The sequence below is a fragment of the Cebus imitator genome, unplaced genomic scaffold (assembly GCF_001604975.1).
Source record: "Cebus imitator isolate Cc_AM_T3 unplaced genomic scaffold, Cebus_imitator-1.0 Scaffold706, whole genome shotgun sequence".
NCBI lineage: Eukaryota > Metazoa > Chordata > Mammalia > Primates > Cebidae > Cebus > Cebus imitator.
In genome coordinates, this window is record NW_016108021.1 from 253,690 (window position 1) to 276,193 (window position 22,504).

The window sequence follows — 22,504 nt, forward strand, 5'->3', positions numbered from 1 at the left end:
TTCGATGCCGCTCTCTGTCCACTGAACACTAAGTTAAATTGGGGGTGGGAGACTCCTGTTTTGGATGGCCCTGATGTTGGAGATACTTAGAGTCTTTAGGTGACATGAGTGTCCCCTGTTGCTGTATTCACATTCGTGCAATGCTGCTCAGTTCGAGCTCCTCCACGCCAGATAGAGTTCACTGTGGACATGAGAGCAATCTTTCCAAATTACCAGGCCAGGTAGGAAATGCAATCCCCAAGGAAACGACTGCTCAGCTCCCCTGGAGAGAGGGAGTAACAGTTTCCTGCCCTCGCTGCCCCCAGATGATCCTGGGTGTCCCCCCGCCCCCCGATTTGTCCTCAGCCAAGCTGGGCCTGAAGCCTCTGTCAGGCAAGCGGCTTCTGGAAAGAACATCTGTGGCACCAGGCCCGTTGCTGTCCACGGCCAGACTTGTGGCTCCTTCATACCTGGTCCAGAACGCTGGCGTTGAAGACGGCCTCCTCCTCGGGGGGCTCCTCGGAGGTGACGGCCACGTGCACGGCACCCCCCACGTGCTGCGCCTCGGTGGGAAGGGCACAGTGTGAGTGTTCCAGAAACTTAGTCACCAAAACCCTGGCGTCCGTATAGGCCTTGCTGTCCACTAAAGAGCGTGGCCGCTCTTTGGAGGCCGCCGGGAAGGCCTCTGGTGCTGGCCGTTGGTCGACTTTCGAGGTATCTGGGTCTCTCACTAGTGAAAGCTGGGCCCGACAGGCAGCCGTGGCAGAGCGAGACATGGAAACTAAAAATCAAGGGAAAGGATGCCATTTGAAACTCACTGGAAACAAAAGAAAAGGCAGCCTTAAAGAGGTCAGCGCCAAAGCAAAGAAATGACTGCTCTCGTGACAAGCCTCCTGCTGGGGTTTCTGTGTTCCTGGGGCCAGCGCTCTGGGCACGGCCTGCTGTCCGCATCCCCCTCCCCTTCTCAGCCGGGCTGAGCTGGTGTCAACCTCCAGGGCTGCAGCCTCCAGGAGCGAGGCCTGGGGGAAAGGCCGCTGGAGCCGGCAGGGACCCGCCTTCCGCCCCCTCAGCTAGAATCCTGGCTACACGAGGGCTTGTATGAAGAGGTATTGCCTTAACCAGCAGGAGAATTCAGTGAACGCGTGAAAGGGAAAGAGGAATTACCGATAAAACTATAATGACCTGTCTGTGACTAAGACATGTATTTTAGATGGCGAGCAAGCAGGAGAAACCTGCTGAACTGACATCCGCCCAGTGGCAGGTCAGACAGGAACCGCCCTGCAGCTGGCCAGGTCTGCCGTGGGTCCAGTGGTGTCCTGGGTCCCACCCCGGCACAGTGCAATGGGCCAGTGACTCAAAAAAAGCCCTGCACCCTTCATGGGAATACCCACCCATACCTGAAGGGCTCCAGGGCCCCCGGAAGGCATGTGCCTGGGGCGTGCGGATCAGCCTAGCCAAGAGAGGACAGAGGCATCAGACAGGTGTGTGGGTGCCAAGGCGTGAATTTCACTGAGGGGGACAGGCCACACAAAGCCATCAGGGGCCCACAGAGTGGACCCATGAGCCCCTCCAAGTACAGGGCATCCTCCTCCAAACCTCAGTGAGTGAATGTGAGCTGAAGGCCCCCGCAGCCCTACTGTGCAGAGGGGCTCTGGAGCTCTGAAGAACCAGCAGAGGGGGGCTGTTTCAGAACGTTCGGACAGGACTCGCCCACCGTGAGCCGGCAGTGGGACGCAGGAGGGGGAATACAGACATGACCGCAGCCAGGGAGTCCACACGTGCCAAACCTGGTGTTTCCACCAGGAGGGCACCTCCAGGCAACTGGCCACTGTGGGCCCTGGTTCCTTTCAGGGACTTGGTTCTTCCTGGTGTGGCTGGGCTCCAGTCAGAATCAGCTGGGCAAGACCACAGAAAGGAGACTGGGCCGGGACCCACGGCAGTTCCTGCACTTCAACGTCATGAAAAAGTCCCACCAATCTTTACTGGCAGAAACTGTGCCTCCTCTCAAAACACAGCAATGAGAACTGGGTGTGAGGTCTCCAATCCTAGGGTGCCCAAGACTCTGGGGGAGCTAGTGTGAAATGCAAATTCCTGGGCTGCTGGCCATAGGGACCTGGTGCCAGGCCCTAGACTCCAGGGCACTGCCCGTGGGCACAGTCGCATGGGGCGATTTCCGGAAAACTCGGCTGTGTGCAGACTGCTGCCAAGGTGCCTGTGAAGTGCTGCTGAGAACGTACCCGTCTGCCTGGGGCGGTTCCAGCTGATGAAACCCTCCCACCACCCAGAGTTATCACTGGGGGTCATCTGTCCTGTGCCAGACTCTAGGGCTTTTCTGGGCCCTGGAGCACATGTGCAGCACTCACAGCTAATGTCTGGGACTGGCCCCTGGGCCCCTTGAATCCTTCCTTCCCTGCCAGAGTGACAAACCTGGTGGGGTGCAGAGGGGCCCACAGGCTGCTCCCCTCCCACCTCCGGCTCAGGGGCCATCAAGACCACATTCCCAGTGTGGCCCCAGACAGGACTCCCAGGGCCGGGACTCCACTCTCAGGGGTCATTGAGACCTGCAGCATCCAGGGAAAGCCGGCCACACTCTTAGGACATGGGTGAGCCTGGCCAGCCATACCTGCTGTGCCAGATGTGCACGAGGTGGGGTCGCTGGTAGATCGGGACACATGCCCAGGACCTGGCTGCACCTGCGAGCCCATACCAGGATCCTCCAGAGACACACAGCCAGGGTGAAGGGCAGGTTCAGGGGGCGCTGGGGTGCCTACAGGGCCATCAGGGGATGGGCTGGAACCTGGCGTGGCGGTGCCCTCAGACACCAGGAGGCTTGTGCTGTCAGCTGGTACTGTAAGAGAAGGGACATGGCATTAGGGGGGGGCGACCTCAGGGGATGCTCATGTGGGACAGGGCCTTCCCCTCAAACTCCAGACCTAGATGAACTCTGAAACCCTGGGGGTACAGAAACACTGAATAAAACTGACATGGCTGGGTACAGTGGTTCGAGCCTATAATCCCAGCACTTTGGGAGGCTGAGACAGGTGGATCATCTGAGGTCAGGGGTTTGAGACCAGCCTGGGATACATGGTGAAACCCCGTCTCTGCTAAAAATACAAAAATTAGCTGGGTGTGGTGGCGTGCGCCTGTAGTTCCAGCTACTCGGGAGGCTGAGACAGGAGAATCGCCTGAACCCGGGAGGCCGAGGTTGCACTGAGCTGAGATCGCGTCATTGCACTCCAGCGTGGTGGACAAGAGTGAGACCGCGTCTTAAAAAAAAAGACAGACGTCGCTTTTATGCTGTTGAAAGTTGGGGGCACCAAGTGAGTTCCCAGAAATCATTCCAGGAATGGCACGGGTAGGGGGCTTAGACCCTTCACACTACATAAGAGATTAAAAGTTAGAAATCAGACGCTTTGGTCACAGGACGCTTTGGTCTGGGTGAACAGGGCTGGTGCAGGGATACACAGCCCCTCTGGGAGACATCAAGGCATCCCCGCCAGGTCCTAGTGGGCCTGAGATCTGGCCCGCCCATGCAGGGATGCAGCCCCAGGCCTGGTGTGCAGCCAGACAGGGCAGTGCAGGCAGGTGGGCAAGCTCCGCCCACAGGACACTGGTCTTGACTCTCAGGGTGTGGGTGCCTGGCCGCCAGCAGCAGCAGCAGCCTTGCCTGGGAACAATCTGGGACGCAGACCCTCAGCTGGACCCCAGATCCATGGAAGCAGAGATCCTGGTGCTGGGCCTAGCCACTGGGGTTGGAGCGAGCCCTCCAGGGAATTCTGATGCCCTCCAAACTGTAAGAACTGCTGCTCCGGACCGGGATGTGGGTCAGGGCTGGGCTCCTGCCAGGAACAACTCCAAGGCTGGACCCTGCCAGGGCTGGATGGGAGTCAGTTTTAAACCCATCTCCACCGGGTGTGCATGCACGAGACAGCATGAAAATGCTCCTGCACTCTCGCTCCAATCACCAGGTGCCCTCAGAACCCCCTGCTAGTGCTGGGGTGGATACTGCAAGGTGAATCTCCTGCGTGGGGGCACTTTGGAGATCATGGCAGCCTCAACTCCTCCAGGCGTGGGGGCTTCAGGTCTGTTCCTGCCACCCCTTTCTCCCTTGAGTCTGTGAGCTTTCCCCAGGGCGACAGGCCTTTCAGGCCACCTCCCACTTCATCCTCACTGCCTGTCTGTGAGGCAGCCCTAGTTTACCCCCATCCCATAGCTGCAGAAATGGGCTTAGACAGAGCCAGGTTGAGGGCCACATGGCCACCAAGGTGCTCCTCTACTCAGTAGAGTCCTGATTCTGTAGCCCAGCATGAGCCTGGGTGCTGGAAGCTCTGCTGGTGCTGGAGTCAGCCGTAGAGTTCACCACCCAGGTCCTGGGAGGGAGGAGGATCCAGCCCTGCTGAATTCTGGGCAAGGAGCACCCCTGTCTATTTCAGCCTGCCCTGAGCAAGGGGCCTGGTAGCACTGGCCCCCCTCAGCCCAAACCCTGATATGCCACAGGTGTGGCCGCCCTGTGACAGTGACTGAAGCACACTGTACTCTGGGTTGCCCCTGGGAAGGCCACTGAACACCTTCTTGGACAGCTTCTGATGGCTTGGAGTGACCAAGGGAAGGACAAGATTACTTCCAATCCCACAACTGCAAAGATGCTGTGCTCTGCAACCTCAAGGTGGCCTCTCAGAAAGACGGCCCCTTCCTGGTTCTCTTAGACGTTGAGTGAGCGTTGGGGAGAGGACAGAGTACCCTGGGACTATCGTCCTGGCCCTTTGTGGGATCGAATGAGTTATCTAACTGTGGTCTCCAAATAAGCCAGCCCACGTGGCGCCTCACAGAGGCCTCAGATGGTGGCTCTCTGGGCTCGCCTGGCCTCTGTGTCCTTGCGGCCTTTGCTACAAAGGGCCCTCCTGCTTTCTTAGAGTCTTAGACAACATCCCCTGCCCGGGCTCTGTACTTGACTCCCACACTGTGTGTTTGGGGATCTGACCCTTGCACACGTGTCCTTCAATGCCCTCCAGGACATGACTTCCTGCCTGTGCCCCCCTTCCAGCTGCCCGGCCCAGCCACCTTCTTCAGGGGGAGGTGCCGTTCACCCGGTAGGTACAACTTTGGCTCTGGAAAGGCAACCCTAGATGGAGTTGTGCTCTTCAAATCCATACCCCTCAAGTGACAAAGTGGGCAGAGGGGATGAGGTCTCCCCAGAGAGCGCGGGAGGTCTCCCAGGATGCCGACTGTAGAGGATGCAGGCACAGGAAGAAACGTGGGGAACATGGAGAGTGTTTAATGAGAAAGGCTGTCGCAAACTCCAGCCCCTTAATAAGGAATGGAGGGAGGAGGAAGAAGAGGAGAAGAAAATAGGATAAGGAGGAAAAGAGACATCTTTGAAAACACGAACACCCACTTCAGAAGCTGAAAGAGGGAAGATTACCTGGAGTGCTGAAGCCAGCACTGGTGTTTGGGTCCCCGGAGCTGGACTCAGCCACCTGCTGATCTATGCTTGTAACCTACAGTAAGAAATGGGAAGCGTCAAGGTGGGTCATCGTGGGAACACAACACGGTAGTGCAGGCACTAAAACTTGTCTCCTGGGCCAGACACGGTAGATCACACCTGTAATCCCAGCACTTTGGGAGGCCAAGGAGGGTGGATCACGAGGTCAAGAGATCGAGACCATCTTGGGCAACATGGTGAAACCCTGTGTCTACTGAAAATACAAAAAATTAGCTGGGCATGGTGGCGCGTGCCTGTAGTCCCAGCTGCTTGGGAGGGTGAGGCAGGAGGCTGCAGAGAGCTGAGATCGCACCATTGCACTCCTGCCTGGCGACAGAGCAAGACTATGTCTCAAAAGGAAAAAAGCTCACCCACAGCTCAACCCTTCTCCCCTATATTTATGAGGCAAGGTCTGAGGGTTCAAGTCACCCTTGCAGAGGCCAAAGCCTAGTTTTCTTTTTCTCTTTTTTTTTTTTTCTGAAATGGAGTCTTGCTTTGTCGCCCAGGCTGGAGTGTAATGGCGTGATCTCCACTCACTGCAACCTCTGCTTCCCCGGTTTATGCGACTCTTCTGCCTCAGCCTCCCGAGTAGCTAAGATTATAGGCACCCGCCACTGCGCCCAGCTAGTTTTTTGTATTTTTAGAAGAGATGGGGTTTTGCCATCTTGGCCAGGCTGGTCTCAAACTCCTAACCTTAGGCAATCAGCCAGCTTCAGCCTCCCAAAGTGCTGGGATTACAGGTGTAAGCCACCACACCTGGCCCAAAGCCTATTTTTGTGAACTTTTGCAATCAGTGTGCCCAACAGGGCCACAGAATCCTGATGTCCAGTTGCACGTTGATCTTTTGTGACTTTCTATTTTTCTTTCTTTTCTTTATATATTTTAGAGACAGAGTCTCACACCATGGCCCACGCTGGAGCGCAGTGGTGCAATCATAGCTCACTGTAGCCTCCAACTCCTGGGCATAAGCAATCCAGCCTCATCCTTCCCAGTAGCTGGGAGAATAGGTATGAGCTACCACGCCCTGCTTTTTTCAGCTTTCTTCTGGGACAGACTTCGATTCTGCCTGGAGAGGCCTCAGAATCTGAGGGGAAGGCTACACCCCCTCTGTTCTCTACCCCATCTTCGTTCTGCCCATTCTGTGGGGGGCATGGTTTCCACCTCAGAGGGCACAGCTGTGCCATCCCTGCGTTAGGGTCTCCGGATTCGACATTTACATGCGATGCACACTATACACATGTCACGTGGGCACCGCCAGGCACCCCATGCCACCTCAGGAAACAAGTTTTCAATCCTTGTGTTATTTCAGAATTGCTTTGGGGATACACTTGCAAATAATGAGCTCCAGAGAAGACTGGGAAGGTGAGGGGGGCCCCTGCGGCTCCGTCCGATTTCAGCTCAGGCAATTACATGTCTGCCTCCCTCATCCCCTGCCACTTCAATCAGATAGCTGGTCTCCTTCATCTCTCCTCTTCAACCAGGCTGACACCGGGGTGGGGGATGGGGCTGCAGCCTTCCCACCCACACAAAGGGTGTGAGCTGCCCCTGTGGCACGGGGCTCCAGAGGGGGTTTTGAGACAAAGAGAAGAGGAAGAGCCGCCTAAGTGTGTCCTTTGATCTCACTAAGACGCTTCTGAGTGATGAAGTCCATGCTGTTTTTCTTCCTTAGCCCTCTCATTCTGCTGGGAGGGAGTCGGGGAGGGAGACTTCACCTCACCACCAGTGCTCACTTGCCTTTCCACTGAAGTCATTAAGTGCCAATAACCGATTTTGGAAATCTCTCTCCAGAGTCTTCCACCGAATCACGGGAAGAAAGCAATGCCCTAACAGTGTGTTTCATCTGGTACCTCCCTGCCCACATCTAACCTGCCCTTGCACTTTCTTTTCTTTTGGATTGTAGGTGGGTGGTAACTTACAATTCCGATGTCTAAAAGAAGCCTTCGGGTAATAAAGAAACATAAATAAAACAAGAGAAAGAAAACACGCAGTGGAATAAGTTCAGGAGGAAACTGGATTCGCTTCATATTTTGCATAAGCATCACTCACTTCTCTCTGGCTCCTGGTCAAATTCATATTCAGTTTTGAGAGGAGGCAGTTCCTGGGAGCGTATCTGTCCCCTCTCACCAGCAGAGTGTCAAGAGTTTAATTTAAATATGGCCCTTCCCTGATGTCAGAAGCCACCTTGCCACACTAAGACACGGGGAAAAGAGCGGTTCCTCTCATACAGCATTTTTGATGAACTATAAAGGCAGGAGAAAAGAGTGGGGAAGAAATGTATTTGTGGCATAGAATTTAGGTTGAAATTTGAGTTCAGCGAGGAAACATAAACACAGCTCTTTGCAGAAGGAGAGTGGGGAGGGGACTGTGGACAGGAGACACTTCGGGAATCACTTCACCTGAGTCTTACTGGTTTGCCGATGTGCTATTCTGAACAGTCATCGTAATTGAAAAATCGATTGGCATTTCAACAAATAATTCACCTTGTACAAAGCTCTGTGGCTAAGACACTCGGCATGGAAATTCTGTAGTGCGTTTCCCACTCCTGGGTGAGGTCAACCATTTAGAACCAGATTTATGAAAAGCTGTTCTTTTGGGTCAATTCCAGCAATCATGCAAAATGTGAGTTAAATTTTAGGCTGGTGGCTCAAGGCGAACTCTGAACACGCTTTGCTAACAGATGTTTTGTAGATCAGAACTTGTAGTTCTCAGGCTGTGCTGGCCCCCTCCCTTCTCACGACTCCTGTTTCGCTCTGGGGTTCCCTTCCATCCGCCATGCTGTCACCAAATTACACTCCCACAGCACCACTGGGTCACATGCAACATGCCAAGCTCCTTAAAGGCACTTCGATAGTTTGACATCCAAGGTCATAAAATATCTGCCCAAAGAATTTCAGCCCTGGTGAGCTGAAGCTCACACAGCCAGGCTCCAGGCCATCCTGCTGTTAGCCTTAGCTGATGCTATGACCTTCACCTACACCACCCCCCCGTCCTCCACACACTCCAGCCCCCCCACACCACCTCCCCCTCCTCCACACACCCCAGCCCCCCACACCACCTCCCCCTCCTCCACACACCCCAGCCCTCCCAGATCACCAGGCCGTGTTCTTCTGCAAAAGCCTCAAAGAAGTTTGTCTTTGTCGGGTCACTACATGAGAGGGATGTGACAGGGATTCTGTCCTATACCCACTGTTGTCAGTGGTCCCTGAAACATACACTTGCCACCAGGACAACAAGATCAAACCAGTAAGTTCTTAGTCACTTTCCTGCTATCACAACGTGGAAAGTAAAAAAGTTCCTTTTTAAAGTTTCCTTTCTTGTTAAAGAATAAGTGTGCTAATAACTTTGTGAAGCCCTATCCTATGTAGCTGTTAACACGCCATGCTTACAGGCACATAGTACACTCTATGTCCTTGTGCTTTAACCAGGATATCTGTGCTGGACGTGCTCACAGGTGTGTCCCAGCTCTCCACTGCTTTTACCTGTTCAGAAAAGTTTTAAGTTGGGAGCCAATCAGGTTTTAGTTTACATTGTGAGGTCTGGCTCCAGCCAACAGAGATCAGACACAGCAGTCAGGACGACCCCAGGTGCGTAAGGAATAAATTTGTCTGCTTTTCCTTTGCTCATTGTACTCTCATGGCAAGATGGCTAGTGAGAGTCTGTGAGAGTACCCTTCCTGCAGTCCAGGAAGTAAATAAAAATTGCGATGCTGAAAGATCCTTTGTCTCAGTGCTGGTTTTTCTTTGTGGCTCCGAGCATCTATTTCCAACACAAAAGAAACTCACTCCTTCAACACTGGCTGAAGACTACAGCCACAGGAAAGAGAATGGCGTGTGACCCAATCCAACTCTCATCCGGCATCTGACCTAAGCCAGAAGGAAAGTGTGCACCCCGTCACCCAGGCGAGTGCTCCTCAGCCCATCCTCGGGGAGGCTACCCCTCCTGTGCTAAACCTCTTCCCCAGCGCGCCCCCAACCCCCAGACCCCAGAGCCAGCTGTGCCTCCAAGGAGTCTGCAGCCTCCTATCTTTATCCAAATGAGTGCTGAGGGCAATTTCTACGCCATTTGTCCTAACAGGAGAAGCAACTGACCCCTCCTCAGAGGGGTGCAGGGTCGTGATGTGAAGGGGCGTTCCTCTCTGTCTAGTTGGGGGGCCCTGCTGCCTAGGGAGGGGACAGCTGGTGGCGCAGCTGGCGGCACGGCCTTCCCTCTGTGGACGGTAATGGGCTTCGTTGACTTCCAGACTCCCAGACATGGCCGTGAATTGAAAAGTGCTCTCATACCAGGGGGTCAAACAAAGTGGGCCCGAGGGCTGCAGCGGCCCCTTAATCACCAGATGCTGCCCTGCTGCCAGGCGGGCGCCCAGGAATAGGCTGTGCAGGTGGTCATGCTGTGCCCCTGCCAGCGCTGGGAGCTGGGGGTCTCCGAGCCAACCCATGCTAATCCGAGATCAGCCTCTGACCTCACAGCTCTGCTCACTGCAGTTCTGAGAACGAAATCTCAACTGAGAGAATTCCCCAGAGTTTGAGAGAGGGGTTTCGCGTGGGCTTCATGACCAGCGCGATCCCTTCCCATAGATTCAACTCTTCAGAGAAAACAGTCCAACTGTGACACAGCAGGGATCCATGTCCTTCCCGGAGCCGCTGTGCGGTCAGGCACGGAATGTCACACCCAAGTCCAGAAGTGACTTCCAGCAGTCAGGGGCCTAGAGAAGCAGAGCCTGGGCTCCATGGATGGGGGTTCCCGTTGTGGGGAGGCAGAGGGCTCCGAGGGGCTGAAGGGAGAGCGGGGAAGCGGGGCCAGTCCCAGCGCGGAGCTGGAGTTGTGACAGCAGCAGGCAGGGTCGCTGAGCAGAGGCAGAGGAGAGGACAGAGGCGCTCCCTCGCCACAAGGCAGCCGTGGGGAACCACACACCCCTGAGGCCTTCAGGGACTTCCCGGTCCACCCGCCACCCTGCCCAGTGCCCCTGCTGGCTACAGCATGGAGCTGCCCATCTGCACCCTCGGTCAGCCACCCCTCCACCTTCCCAGGGACTTCCCTCATGGAGGGCCCTGTCCTGGGCCTGCTGCCCTCGCCCTCTAGGTCCTTCCATGTCTGCCTGGTGACCTCCTCAAGGTCCTAGATCCACACTCCCCTCTAATCACTATCCCCTCTTCTCTCTTTACTGAACTTCCTGCAAGAGTGCCCTACTCCTGCTCTCCAGCGTATCCTCGGGCCAGCAGGGCTGAGGCTTTGATAGGCAGCACACCCTTAGCCCTCAACCCACCCCAACACCCCAGTGACTGACTCAGAAACCCCGGGGGTGAGCCCAACCATGAGGGTTTGATGAACAAGTTCCCCGGGGGGGGCACCTGCTTGCATCTGAGAACCTCGGCCACGCCTGCACTGCCCTGCCGATGTGCCGTCCACTCCTTCACCTGCTGTGGTCTGGCCCTGCCCTCCATCCCATCAAAGCTGCTCTGCCAAGGTCACCGGCAGCCCCTCCATGGTGAGCCACATGGCCCTGAGGGTCAGCTTCTAGAAAGCACCTGGCCCATCTCTTCCTTCCGGAACTGCTGGTTGTGGCAAATTCAGGCTCCTGGGAGCCTGCGTGGTAACCTGCAGCCTACCGAGTGTGGGGGTGCCTTTCTCCCAGCACCTGCAATCGTGCCATTCTGTGGGGGTCCCTCTCTCCCATTTCCCAGGCTGCAGTGACAGTAGCAGCTAACAGGCTCCTATGAACTACAGCTCCCGTCATCTTGCTGTAGTTCACACTCACTCAGAATTCAACTCACCACACCCAGACAGGTCACCACCCAGCACGCTCATCGGAGACTCTTTCTGGACGACCCTCGGTCTGGGGGATATGCTGTGCCTGCCCTTCCTCCCTCTGAGCCTTGCACACGCTGTTCCCTCTCTCAGGAGCCCTTCCAGCCCCACTCCCTGCACCTTGCCTGCCCGATGCCTGCCCAGCCTGACTTCCCAGGCTGACCTCCCAGACCCTCCCTGGACCCCTAAATTGGGCCTGACACCATGACAGGTGCCCCACGTGCACCGGGCTCCCCTCGCAGCGCTGATGATAACCGTTATCATAGCCAACCGTCCCCACGAATAACACTGATTTGAATTATTGTTACTATACACAGAAAGCTAAGTAACACCGGGAAGGCAGGGGTCCTGGCTCAGCTTTATAAAAACGTCTAAGAACATCTCCATGACTGCAGGTTCGGGAATGGATTTCAGGGCCATGCCCGCCTCCTCACGAAAGGATTCCTCCCCACAGGTAGCTCCCACACGTGTGCTTCTAGAACCCACAGGAAGAAGGGAGTCCCGGCCGGGGTGCAGGGACCGCCGTCTGCAGCTGCCCAGCCACGCCAGGCATTCCAGGGGCACTGTCTGCTGTGCGAGGGGGCACTGGGGGCTCACCACAAGCCACTCCAAAGGGGGTCCTTACCACATATGTGACTCCCCAGGTGCATGGCGCCTTACCGTGTCTGAACGCACTCTCCATATTTCCACAGCGCACATGGAGGCTGTGTCTCTTCCTGTCCTAAGACCACCCGGCCTGCTAAGGTGACCCGTCCTTGTGGGTGTGACTGTCAACAGGGCTCATGAGCTTATTCAGCCACCATGGAAACTGCTGTTCCACCCACAGAGGCTCCTCAGGGTCAGCACTGCCTTGGTCCCTGGTTGGCAAAGGGACCAGCATTGCCACCTGGCCTGCGTGCACGGGGGCCCTTGGGATCTCAACGTGACAGGGACAACGTTGGGGGTGACATCAAAAGGCCTGAGCCCTGTGCTAGGGTGGCTTTACAAGAGTCAGCAGAGACAGCGGGCAGCCGTCCAGGCCTGATCCGATGCCCCGTACCACTGCCTGGCCGGTGATCTGGGCAGAGAGAACCGTCTAGGGCTCCATGGCTGCTGAGAAGCCCACAGTGAGCACTTCTGGGGGCGCCTGGATGCTTTGAGTCATGCTGTCACCCGCTCTCCTCTGCTTGCTGCCTGGGGCTCAGAATTGGCTTCAGCCCCTCCCTCTGCTCCTCCCTGGTGAACCTCCTTGGCTCCCCTGCCCGTGCCCTCTGCTCCAACTTGCTGCTGTGTCCCAGCCACGCCCCGGTCCCCGAGGCCTCCAGGACCGCCCTGACCACCCGTCACGGGAGTTCTCTGCATTTCCTAAACTGGACTATTGACCTCTCTAGCAGGACTGGGGAATGTTCACAGATGATATCCTAAAATATGTTTTCCAATCGCTTGCTTTCTCTCCCTGTATCTCAAGGACGCCAGTGAACTGTCGATTTGGTCTATTTACATAACCGCACATTCCTTGGAGGGTGGGTCCTTGGAGGATCCCTTGCACTGTGGGCCACGTGACCTTTCCAGATGTCCCCATTGCTCTGCCCTGGCTAGCAGCATTTCAAACTGAGTAATGACAATGACGACGAGGAGGAGGAGGAGGAGGACAATCCCCAAAAAGGGTGGCTGACGTCTGCTGAGCTCAGTACTTACTATGCTCTAGGTCCTGTTGGCTCCATTCAGACAACTTCCCATTTGGTCCCATGACCTTGGTACTATGATGATGCCCATTTTACAGAGGAGGAGACCAGGGCTTCATGAACATACAGCCTGTCCCATGTCAGGCACTGAGAGGCTGTGGGAGTGCCTGGCACGCACAGAAGCACTGGCCGTGGAGGCACTTCCCTGGCCCGAAGCGTCTCAGCCTCAGATACAGCAGGGACCCAGGGCAGCTTCCTCCCCTCCCCAAAGGGCGCTGATGGCAGCATGTGATCAAGGCTGGCCGGAGTGCCCTGGATACTCGGTCCATGGACCCAGCTCTGCTCCTGTGGGCTCTGCCCTCGGGTCAGGAGCTGTCCCAGGTCCTTCTGCCTGCATCCTAGAACACCCACCAGCATGAAGCTCAGACACACCTGGACTGTGACTCATGGCTGCAGAAACAGAATGGGGGAGACAAGGGGACAAGCACCGACACTGGGTGCCCCAGACCCGGGCTGGCGTCTCTGCAGGTGCTGCTCTCCGAGCCTGTGGCCTCATCTATAGCACAGGGCTAATGAGACCAACATCCTGGCCAGGTGCGTTGGCTCACGCTTGTAATCCCAGCACTTTGGGAGGCCGAGGTGGGTAGATCATGAGGTCAAGAGATCAAGACCATCCTGGCCCACGTGCTGAAACCCCATCTCCACTAAAATACAAAAAACTAGCCAGGCGTGGAGGCAGGTGCCTATAATCCCAGCTACTCGGGAGGCTAAGGCAGGGGTATCGCTTGAACCTGGGAGGTAGAGGTTGCAGTGAGCCGAGACTGTGGCACTGCACTCCAGCCTGGCGACAGAGCAAACCTCTGTCAAAAAACCAAAACCAAAACAAAAACAAAAAAAAGACCAACATCCCACAGGTTTGCTGCAACACTTCGAGACAGACAAATGCCTCAGGGGGTCTCGGCGCAGGGCACTCGAGGGTGGTCACTCCACAGCCACTCGGACCTGGCACAGTGTGCGGTGCCTCCTGAGGGCCGGCCGGGACAGAGTCCCCAGCGTTCCCACAGAAACTGGACTTATCTGGGGCCCTGGGCCTCACCTGGCTGGCAGGGGGCTGGCCCACCACCGCCTCGTACGGAGGGGGGAGCTCAGCAGGATAGAGCAGGCCGGGGCTGTTGATGGCCACGTCATACAAAGTGCTGAATGGAGACGGAGTAAAGTCCAGGTGGAGGCCCCTGAAAAGGCAGAAGCATCACATCGTCACTGCCTGGGGAATGAGGAGGAAGGGCTGGCAGCTCTCAAAGCAGCCCGAGCAGGGGCGGCCAGGGTTTTCCCTCTCCTAAGACTTCCCATCATGGTGAAATCAAAGCTTCACTCACTGGGTGATGTGCACCTTTGTTTTAGAACAACATCAACATTTTCAAGAAACTCTACCAACCTGTCCATTAAAATTCAAATAATCATACAGCTGATGAAGTCTTTCATTCAACTTTACATGTAACCCGAATGACTGTAACTTGATGGCAGCTTTGCCCACCATGAGCACATAAGGCAGCAACTCCCATCTGCCTCTGGTTTCTTTTGGGCTGCGTCGCGAAGGTGCCATGGGGAACAGTCAAGTCTAAGGCCTCTCCTTCCACTGCCCCTTCCCTGTTCGCAGTGCCATGCCTGCAGGACCACTGCCACTCCCACCTCCCAGACGCTGCTGCTAATCTCGGTGGCTTCAAGATGGGGGCAGCACTGGGACACCAACCTCTGGGCGTCAGCCGAGGGTGTGCAGGTGTACTCTGGGGGATAGTAGGGTGGAGGCGGGAGTGGGGGGATGAATTCGTCGAAATCCAGGGTCTGGTGGAGAACGGTGCCGTGGGGAGTCACGCAGGCGGGGTTGGCGGGATGCAATCTCTGTGGAAGGAACTGGAAAACAGAGACAACCACAGAGTTATCTGGAACATCTTGTATGGCTTGTGTCTCATTAAGCTAATTACATGCAAGTGTTAATGATCAGTTTGGAATGCCTGTAATTTCAATAGTCAAGCCACGACTGCTAAGCACACGCTTCAAAACGAAGGCTCCAGGAGGAACGCCCTGCCTCAGAAGCCTCATTAAGCTTTGCTGCCCACGATGTTATACAGAATGCCTGTTTTTAAAGAAAAAATACGGTCTGGGAAGTCTTGAATGCTGTCCCTACTGCCCCACTTGGCCCCTCTGAAGACAGTACTCAACGACTGCTGTCGGAAGGCTGCCTGATGTCCGTGGTTTAAGACGGCACTTGCCAAAGTGTGTTCATGAGAAAACACTAGACCCTGCTCTCGAGATGTGCCCCCGCCACCCTGGAATTCCTGCGGTGAATCTGTGGAAAATGCCACATACTCCCTTCGTGGAGTCCTGTAACATGCATTTGTGTGTTCAAGGCTCTGAGAAGGCCTGCACTGAAATACTCACTTAGCTGTTCAATGCTTTAACCCAGCCTTTCTCAAATATTTCAAAATGGGCCCTTTGGACACATAGCCTCTATTAATATTGTGCAGTTCTCGGGATTTCACAGTTTGGAAAACACTGCTCTGAGGAAAGAGAGACAACTTCATGAGTTCCAGAACCTTCTATGGGCCAACCTTGAACACTGAGATGGTGCTTTAACAGTGAGGTGAAATCACTTTAACAAAATGAAACCCATTTCTGCCTAGTTTTCCATTTCTGAAGTACTAATAACCACCTGCTTCTTTCCACCTCCATGTCTCTGCTGTCCAGAGGTCCCCCGTGACATGGAGATGCCTGAGACATTGCTCCAGCTGCAGTCAACCCTGCCCTATGAGAGTCTACATGGCACAAAGACTCATGCTGCAAAGGGCTCCTGGCCAGGGGCCCTACCTGCACATGGCAGGTGAAGTAAGGAGAGGAAGGTTGAGTGTGTGTGTCTGTATGTGTGTGTATATGTATATGTGTGTATATATGTTTATGTGTGTCTGTACATGTTTCTCTATGTGTATATGTATGTATACGCAAGTGTCTGTATGGGTATGTGTATGTATCTGCATGTGTGTATATGTGTCTGTGTGTATGCATGTGTATATGTGTATGTGTATACGTGCATGTATATTTGTGTGTATATGTGTATGTACATGTGTGTGTATGCACGTGTATATGTGTGTGTGTGTGTGTCTGTGTATGTGTGTGTCTGTGTGCTGAGGGAAGAAGGGACCCAGAATCACCCCACACAAGCAAGGACAGCTCCTTTAGAAAACAATAAGGTCTCCAAGCATGGTGTGAGCCTGCAGTCCCCAAAGCCTTGATGAAGAAGGCATCTGAACAGGTCTTGAAAGATTGGTGGGATTTCATCAAGAGGGCACGCAGGGAGACTGAGGCTCCAAAACAGGTGAGCCAGGGATGGATGTGTTTAAGAAAAGCAAATAGAAAAGGCTCTGGGGGTCAATTCTTAATTCTGGGGCACTGGGGAGCCAGTAAGGGTGTTGGAGCTGGGAGCAGGCGAACTGGAGCTGCGTGTAGGAGAGGCCTTCCGGCAGCAGGGGTAAGGTGGGCTGCAGCTGGCAGAGGCCAGGACGTGAAGCACTTTTGCACCGGTAGGGTGAGGTGACGATTCTGAATGGGGTCAGGTGCTGTGAAATGAGTGCACTCTAGGTTGACAGAGAAAGGCCGGTGGCCGTGTCTAAAGGTGTAAATCGCAGGAAAATGGCTCCCATAGCCTCCCCAACACACAGGGCACACTCCTCGCCTCTCTGGCTGGGCCGACCCACGGATGCGTGTGTTTAATTGTCCGAAACAGGCAATCACTAGCTGAGAGCAGGGCAGATGTGCGTCTGTCATCTGCTGCCTTGGAGGCCGTTAGTCCAGATGCCTGCTGCACAGAGCTGAGAGGTAGGGTGAGGGCAAATGCCCTCAGGTCTAATCAGGAAATAGTTTCCATTAGCCTCTATCAGAAATTAGAAAAAAATCAATGACAATCTCAAGGAAAACTAAAGACATGCAGACACCAAAATACTTTCCAATTCAAGGCACCATCCCACCAGGAAAGAGAGCAAGCATTTGAGGAGGGGTGGAGCTGCAAGTGACCCGAGGCTGCCACACACCGGAGGCTGTGTCAAGGTCAAAGGATGCACCTGCCTCTGCGCTAGGCTCCGGGTCGCCTTTCGGGGGCAAGTTGCCCCAACCGTCCTGGACTCCAGCCTGGACTTCTTTCCCAGGGATCCTTTGACTCCTCAGCCTCCCCAGTGAGAATCCCACAAGTGGCGCTTGATGTATCCCCTCTCTTCCCCACCATCAGTGTGTGTTTACTTAGGGCAGGGTGTGTCTTCATCCTTTTCACTGCAGGCTGCGGCTGCAGGGCTGCAGAGCCTGGGAGCTTCCTGGGCTCCTGTGCCCGGGGTGCAGGTGGGCTCTGCCTGTAGGGGGCATCAGAGGGCGCCTGGCCAGCCAGCGGGGCAACAAGGGACCTGCGGGTTTCCTGCACGTTTCCACCTCCTCCTCCCGTTCCCCAGCTCTGGGAGTTGAGAGCTCTCTGCAGTTATTCCTCTCTCTGTAACCTCAGCACCCATTCTGTTCCCCAGCCTTCCACACCAAGTAACCTGCTCCTCCTGTGTTGAAATCCTAAGGGCAATTTCTCTTCCTGACCATTTGGGGCACATCTGTTTCACCCACCTTTGTGTTCCCATCTCACAATCGCATACAGCGGGTGCTCAGTAAACTTCTGTAGAGGAGACAGGCAGACACCTGGCGGGGGGAGGGGGTGCTCCACTCAGCCCCTGCCCACCTCCTCCTCGCAGGAGCTCTTAACCTGGGTGCCTCTCTGCCGTGATTTTCTGTCTCTGTAATTTGGTCTCCATCCTGCTAGCAGAGCTGTTTTTAAACCAACCTGATGGGGTCACTGCAGTTGAAAATACTTTAATGAGACCTTGGCTCACCCAACTCCACCTGGTTTCCAGCTTCCTAAGCAACCAGCGCCCCCAAACTCCCCGCTCTTTGAACAAACCTGCTCCAATCCCAGCTAGCAAACACGTTTTGTTCCCTCTTCCCAGCTCCCACCTCCCTTTCATCTGGTGCCTCCTAGTCACCTCAGGACCAGCGGAAATGCTTGGGACCCGGAAAAGCCTGTGGGCAGCCCCCTCCCCCGCCTTGCTAAGCTCCAGGCTCTGGAGCCTCACCTGCTTGTTTATTGCCAGAGACAAAGCTCAACTCTGTACCCAGAGGTGGCGGGCAGGAAAGGGGCTCTGAACTGTCCCTTCTTTCCCAGGTGGCTCTGCTTGCCCTGCTCCGTACCTGCCTTCTCTGATCTAAGTGGTGGCAAAGGTACACCTGAGTCTGGTGCCCAGCTGGGGTGCTCACGCACCTGAAGTGGGCATCGCAGTGCCCAGGGCTGTCCCCACATAACAGGAGTAAGCATTTGAGACCCTGTTGGAGAGACGCCCTGCTCGGTCTGCTCTGGGGAGAGGGGATCCGAACTCAGGTGTGTGAAGTCCTCCGGGTGCATATGGAAGTGACGGAGGACAAGAACTAAGGCTACCTGGCCTCAGGTAGCTTCCCAAAGCCCACTGAACACAGAGCCCCAAACAGATAACAGTTATCGGTCTATCCACACAGACCAGGGGCTGGGATCTGAGGGAGAGCATGAAGCGGTCAACAGGCCTGGGACCAGGAGTCCGATGGCACGTCAGTTGTCTGTGGGCACTGCCTGGGCACTGAGGACCCACGGGATGTGAGCACATGACTGACTCTTTGAGTCTTGGTCCCCTTCCCTGAGAAGCACCATTGCTCAGTCACAGACCAGACAGCACGCCGTGTGGTTTAAAGGAAGGCGTCCATCATTGTATGAGTTCATCCAGCCCATGCCTCCATCTCTTGCCATGGAGGACAGGGTGGGGCAGGTGCCAGCGGTCTGTGGACAAGGGCCTCGGATTTCCAGGAACACCGTGGAGCTCTGAGCTGCCCGTTCCTCCAGGTACCAGTCAGGTCTGCTTACCTGCCTTTATATTCAGTGGGTTCCTGCCCAGCACCCTCTTTCCCTGTTCCTTCAACCAATGTCCTTGACACATCCTGGCTCCTGAAGGGAGCACACACACCTCTCAGTTCTCCAGAAAGACTCAGAAATACAGGCGGGGGCTGGAAAAGAGGGGCTGAGACCCTCACAGTGATGCAGAGCTGCCAGGCTGCAGGGCTGCCTTGGGGGCAAATTGGGAAGAGGTGCTCCTTCCAATGGGAGGCCAGGGCACTGGCTGTCATCCCCTGAGCCCAGCAGCCCACTGCAGGGGGTGGCAAAACAGGGCACCAGAGAAGGGCAGTGGGGGCCAGAGCCGTGGCTGGGGGGCTCCCACAGGTTTTTTCCGAGAAAAGAAATTAAGGTTAGCTGATCAGGAAAGAGTGGCCAGAGGCCTTCTACACACTTGCCCACAGTGAGCTTCCTTCCTAATTATGCTCCCTCTATATGTTCTCACTTTGAAGGGCTCAGATACAAATAAACACCAGAAGGAAGAGTCAGTATGACAAAAGCCACAGCTGAGTGCAGGAAATGAAAACTCACTCAGAACAGAGAGTTCACAATAGGGGAAGAAAAGAAACACAGAAACAGCAGGGAGCAGTAAAGCTTCTGTAAAGTGAAATCTAAACAGGTCACGAAGATGTCACGGGATGCTGTGATTAAGGACTAAGGATGACTGACACAGAAAGGACATCCCAAAGGGCTGACACTAACACATTTTGCCTGGAACTAAATGTAAAGTAAATGATGGAAAACCCAGAAGCGGGCCATGGCGTGGGAGGAGGAGGAAAGTGGACTCACTCCAAAGAAACGACAGGGTAAGGAGAAAGTCACGCTGGGGAAAGCACAGAACACCAGTACACACAGATGCCAAGAGTCGCCTTCCTCTCTGGGGCTGGTGGTTGCCTGGTTAATGAACAAGAAAGTTATGTAAAGTGGGGAGTTACACACACACACACACACACACACACACACACACACACACAATACATGCACACTTAACCCACCTTACTTTAACTTAAATCCTGTATACAGGGACACATTCATAGATAGACACACATTATCGAAACAGACTTGAGAAGAAATAGAAAGCGTGACAAGAGAATGAATTAGTAATAATACAACTACCCACAAGGAAAAGCACAGGTTAAGATGGCTTCACTGGTGAACTTTATCAAATATTTACACAAGGGCCAGGCACGGCGCTCATGACTACCATCCCAGCACTCGGGGAGCCCAAGGAGAGAGGGTCACTTGAGCCTAGGAGTTCAAGACCATCTTGGGCATCATAGTGAGATCCTGTCTCTATAAAAAAAATTGAAAATTAGCCAGGCATAGTGATGTGTGCCTGTCGTTGCAGCTACTTGGGAAGTTGAAGTGGGATGATCACTTGGGCCCAGGAGGTGGAGGCTGCAGTGAGCCATGATTGCACCTCTGCACTCCAGCCTACGTGACAGAGTGAGACCCTGTCTCAGAAAAAAAAAGAAAAACAATTAGCCAGGCATGGTGGCTCGCGCCTGTAATCCCAGCACTTTGGGAGGCTAACATGGGCAGACCACCTGAGGCCAGGAGTCAGAGACCAGCCTGACCAATATGATGAAACCCCGTCTCTGATAAAAATACAAAAATTAGCTGTGTGTGGTGGTGCACGCCTTTAATCCCAGCTACTAAAGAGGCTGAGGCAGGAGAACTGCTTGAACCAGGGAGGTGGAGGATGCAGTGAGCAGAGATGGAGCCACTATACTCCAGCCTGGGTAACAAAGAGAGACTCTATCTCAACGAACAAACAAACAAAACACCCATTTAATGAACAATTAAGACCAGTCCTGAATACTATGCAGCCATAAAAAACGAGTTCGTGTCTTTTGCAGGGACATGGGTGAATGTGGAAACCATCATTCTCAGCAAACTGACACAAGAGCAGAAAATCAAACACCGCATGTTCTCGATCATAGGTGGGGGTTAAACAATGAGAACACATGGACACAGGGATGGGAACACTACACACTGGGGTCTGTTGGTGGAGGGGAGGGACAGCAGAGGGTGGGGAGGTTGGGGAGGGATGACATGGGGAGAAATGCCAGATATAGGTGACAAGGGATGGAGGCAGCAAACCACACTGCCATGTATGTACCTTTGCAACAATCCTGCATGTTCTGCACATGTACCCCAGAACCTAAAGTACAATTAAAAAATAAAAAAACACCAGTTCTTCAAAATAATCTTCCAAAACACAGAAGAGGAAGAAACATTTCCAAACTCATTCTATTAACATAAAAAGGATTACATATCATGACCAAGTGGGATTTATCTCACTAATGCAAGGTTGGTTCAACATCAGAAAAATCAATCTGTGTAATTCAACATATTAATAGAATAGAGGACAAAAACCTCCCAGTCATCTCAGTAGATCCAGAAAAAGCATTTGACAAAATCTAACTTTCTTTTTGACTAAAAAAAGACCCAACAAACTAGGAATAGAACTTCCTGAATCTGATCAACAGCATCTATGAAAAACCCACAGCTAACATACTACTTAATAGTGAAAGACTGGATGCTTCCCCTAGATACAAGCCCACTCCCACCGCTTCTATTCAAGACTGTAACAAAGGTTCCAGCCAGGGCAATTAGAGAAGACAAAAGACATCCAGAGTGAAAGGGAAGAAGTAAATTGACTTCTATTTGCAGGTGACATGATTCTGCATGTAGAACGAATCCAGAAAAAAACTCAACAACAATAAAGCTTATAATGAGCCCAGCATAGTTTCAGGATACAAGATTGATACAAAAATCATTTATGTTTCCACATTTTAACAACGAACAATCTGAAAATTTAATTAAGATGATAATTCCATTTATGGTAGCATCAAGAAGAGTAAGACACTCAGAAATAAATTTAACAAAAAAGCAAAACTTGTACACTGAAAACCATTAATATAACTGAAAGAAATTAAAGAACATCTAAATGAATGGAAAGGCATCTAATGTCCGTAGGCTGGAAGACTTACTGTTGTTAAGATGACAATACTGAAACTGATCCACGGATCAACACAATCCTTATCAAAATCCCAGCTGGAGTTTTTGCAGAAGTTGACAAACTGATCCTACAGTTAGTATGAAATGAAAGGACACAGAATATCCACAACAATGTTGAAAAAGAACAGAGCTACAGGGCTCACACGTCCAAATGTCGAAACTTACTATGAGGCTACAGCAATCAATACCTTGTGGCACTGGCACCAGGACGGACACAGGTCAATGAAATAGAACAGAGTGCAGAAGAAAACACATATATCTACGGTCAACTGATTCTGACTAACGTTACCAAGGCCATTCAATGGGGAAACATTCATTTTCAACAAAGGGTGTTGGAAACAGAACAAAGCTTGACCCCTTACCTCACACAGTGTATAACAATGAACTCTAAATGGTCTACAGACCTAAGTGTAGGCCGGACGCCATGGCTCACACCTGTAGTCCCAGTACTTTGGGAGGCCGAGGTGGGTAGATCACAAGGGCTAGGAGTTTGAGATCAGCCTGGCCAACATGGTGAAACTCCAACTCTACTAAAAATACAAAAATTAGCTGGGC

The 22,504-nt window shown here is 53.6% G+C and overlaps 1 protein-coding gene across 3 annotated transcripts in view; it reads right to left on the minus strand.

Annotated features, from left to right (window-relative positions):
* The window catches only part of FAM189A1 (family with sequence similarity 189 member A1), a 232,119-nt gene continuing 209,615 nt past the window's right edge, over window positions 1-22,504 (minus strand). For 2 of the 3 annotated variants that reach the window (XM_017518830.2, XM_017518829.2), the window contains 5 exons: window positions 14,681-14,841; window positions 14,027-14,162; window positions 5,402-5,477; window positions 2,603-2,827; window positions 1-760 (listed from right to left, as the gene is read on the minus strand). In XM_017518830.2, coding sequence (XP_017374319.1) covers window positions 444-760; window positions 2,603-2,827; window positions 5,402-5,477; window positions 14,027-14,162; window positions 14,681-14,841 — 915 coding nt within the window. In that variant the 3' untranslated portion in view covers window positions 1-443. The remainder of the gene's footprint in view (window positions 761-2,602; window positions 2,828-5,401; window positions 5,478-14,026; window positions 14,163-14,680; window positions 14,842-22,504) is intronic. The other variant, XM_037735021.1, reaches the window with a different exon arrangement.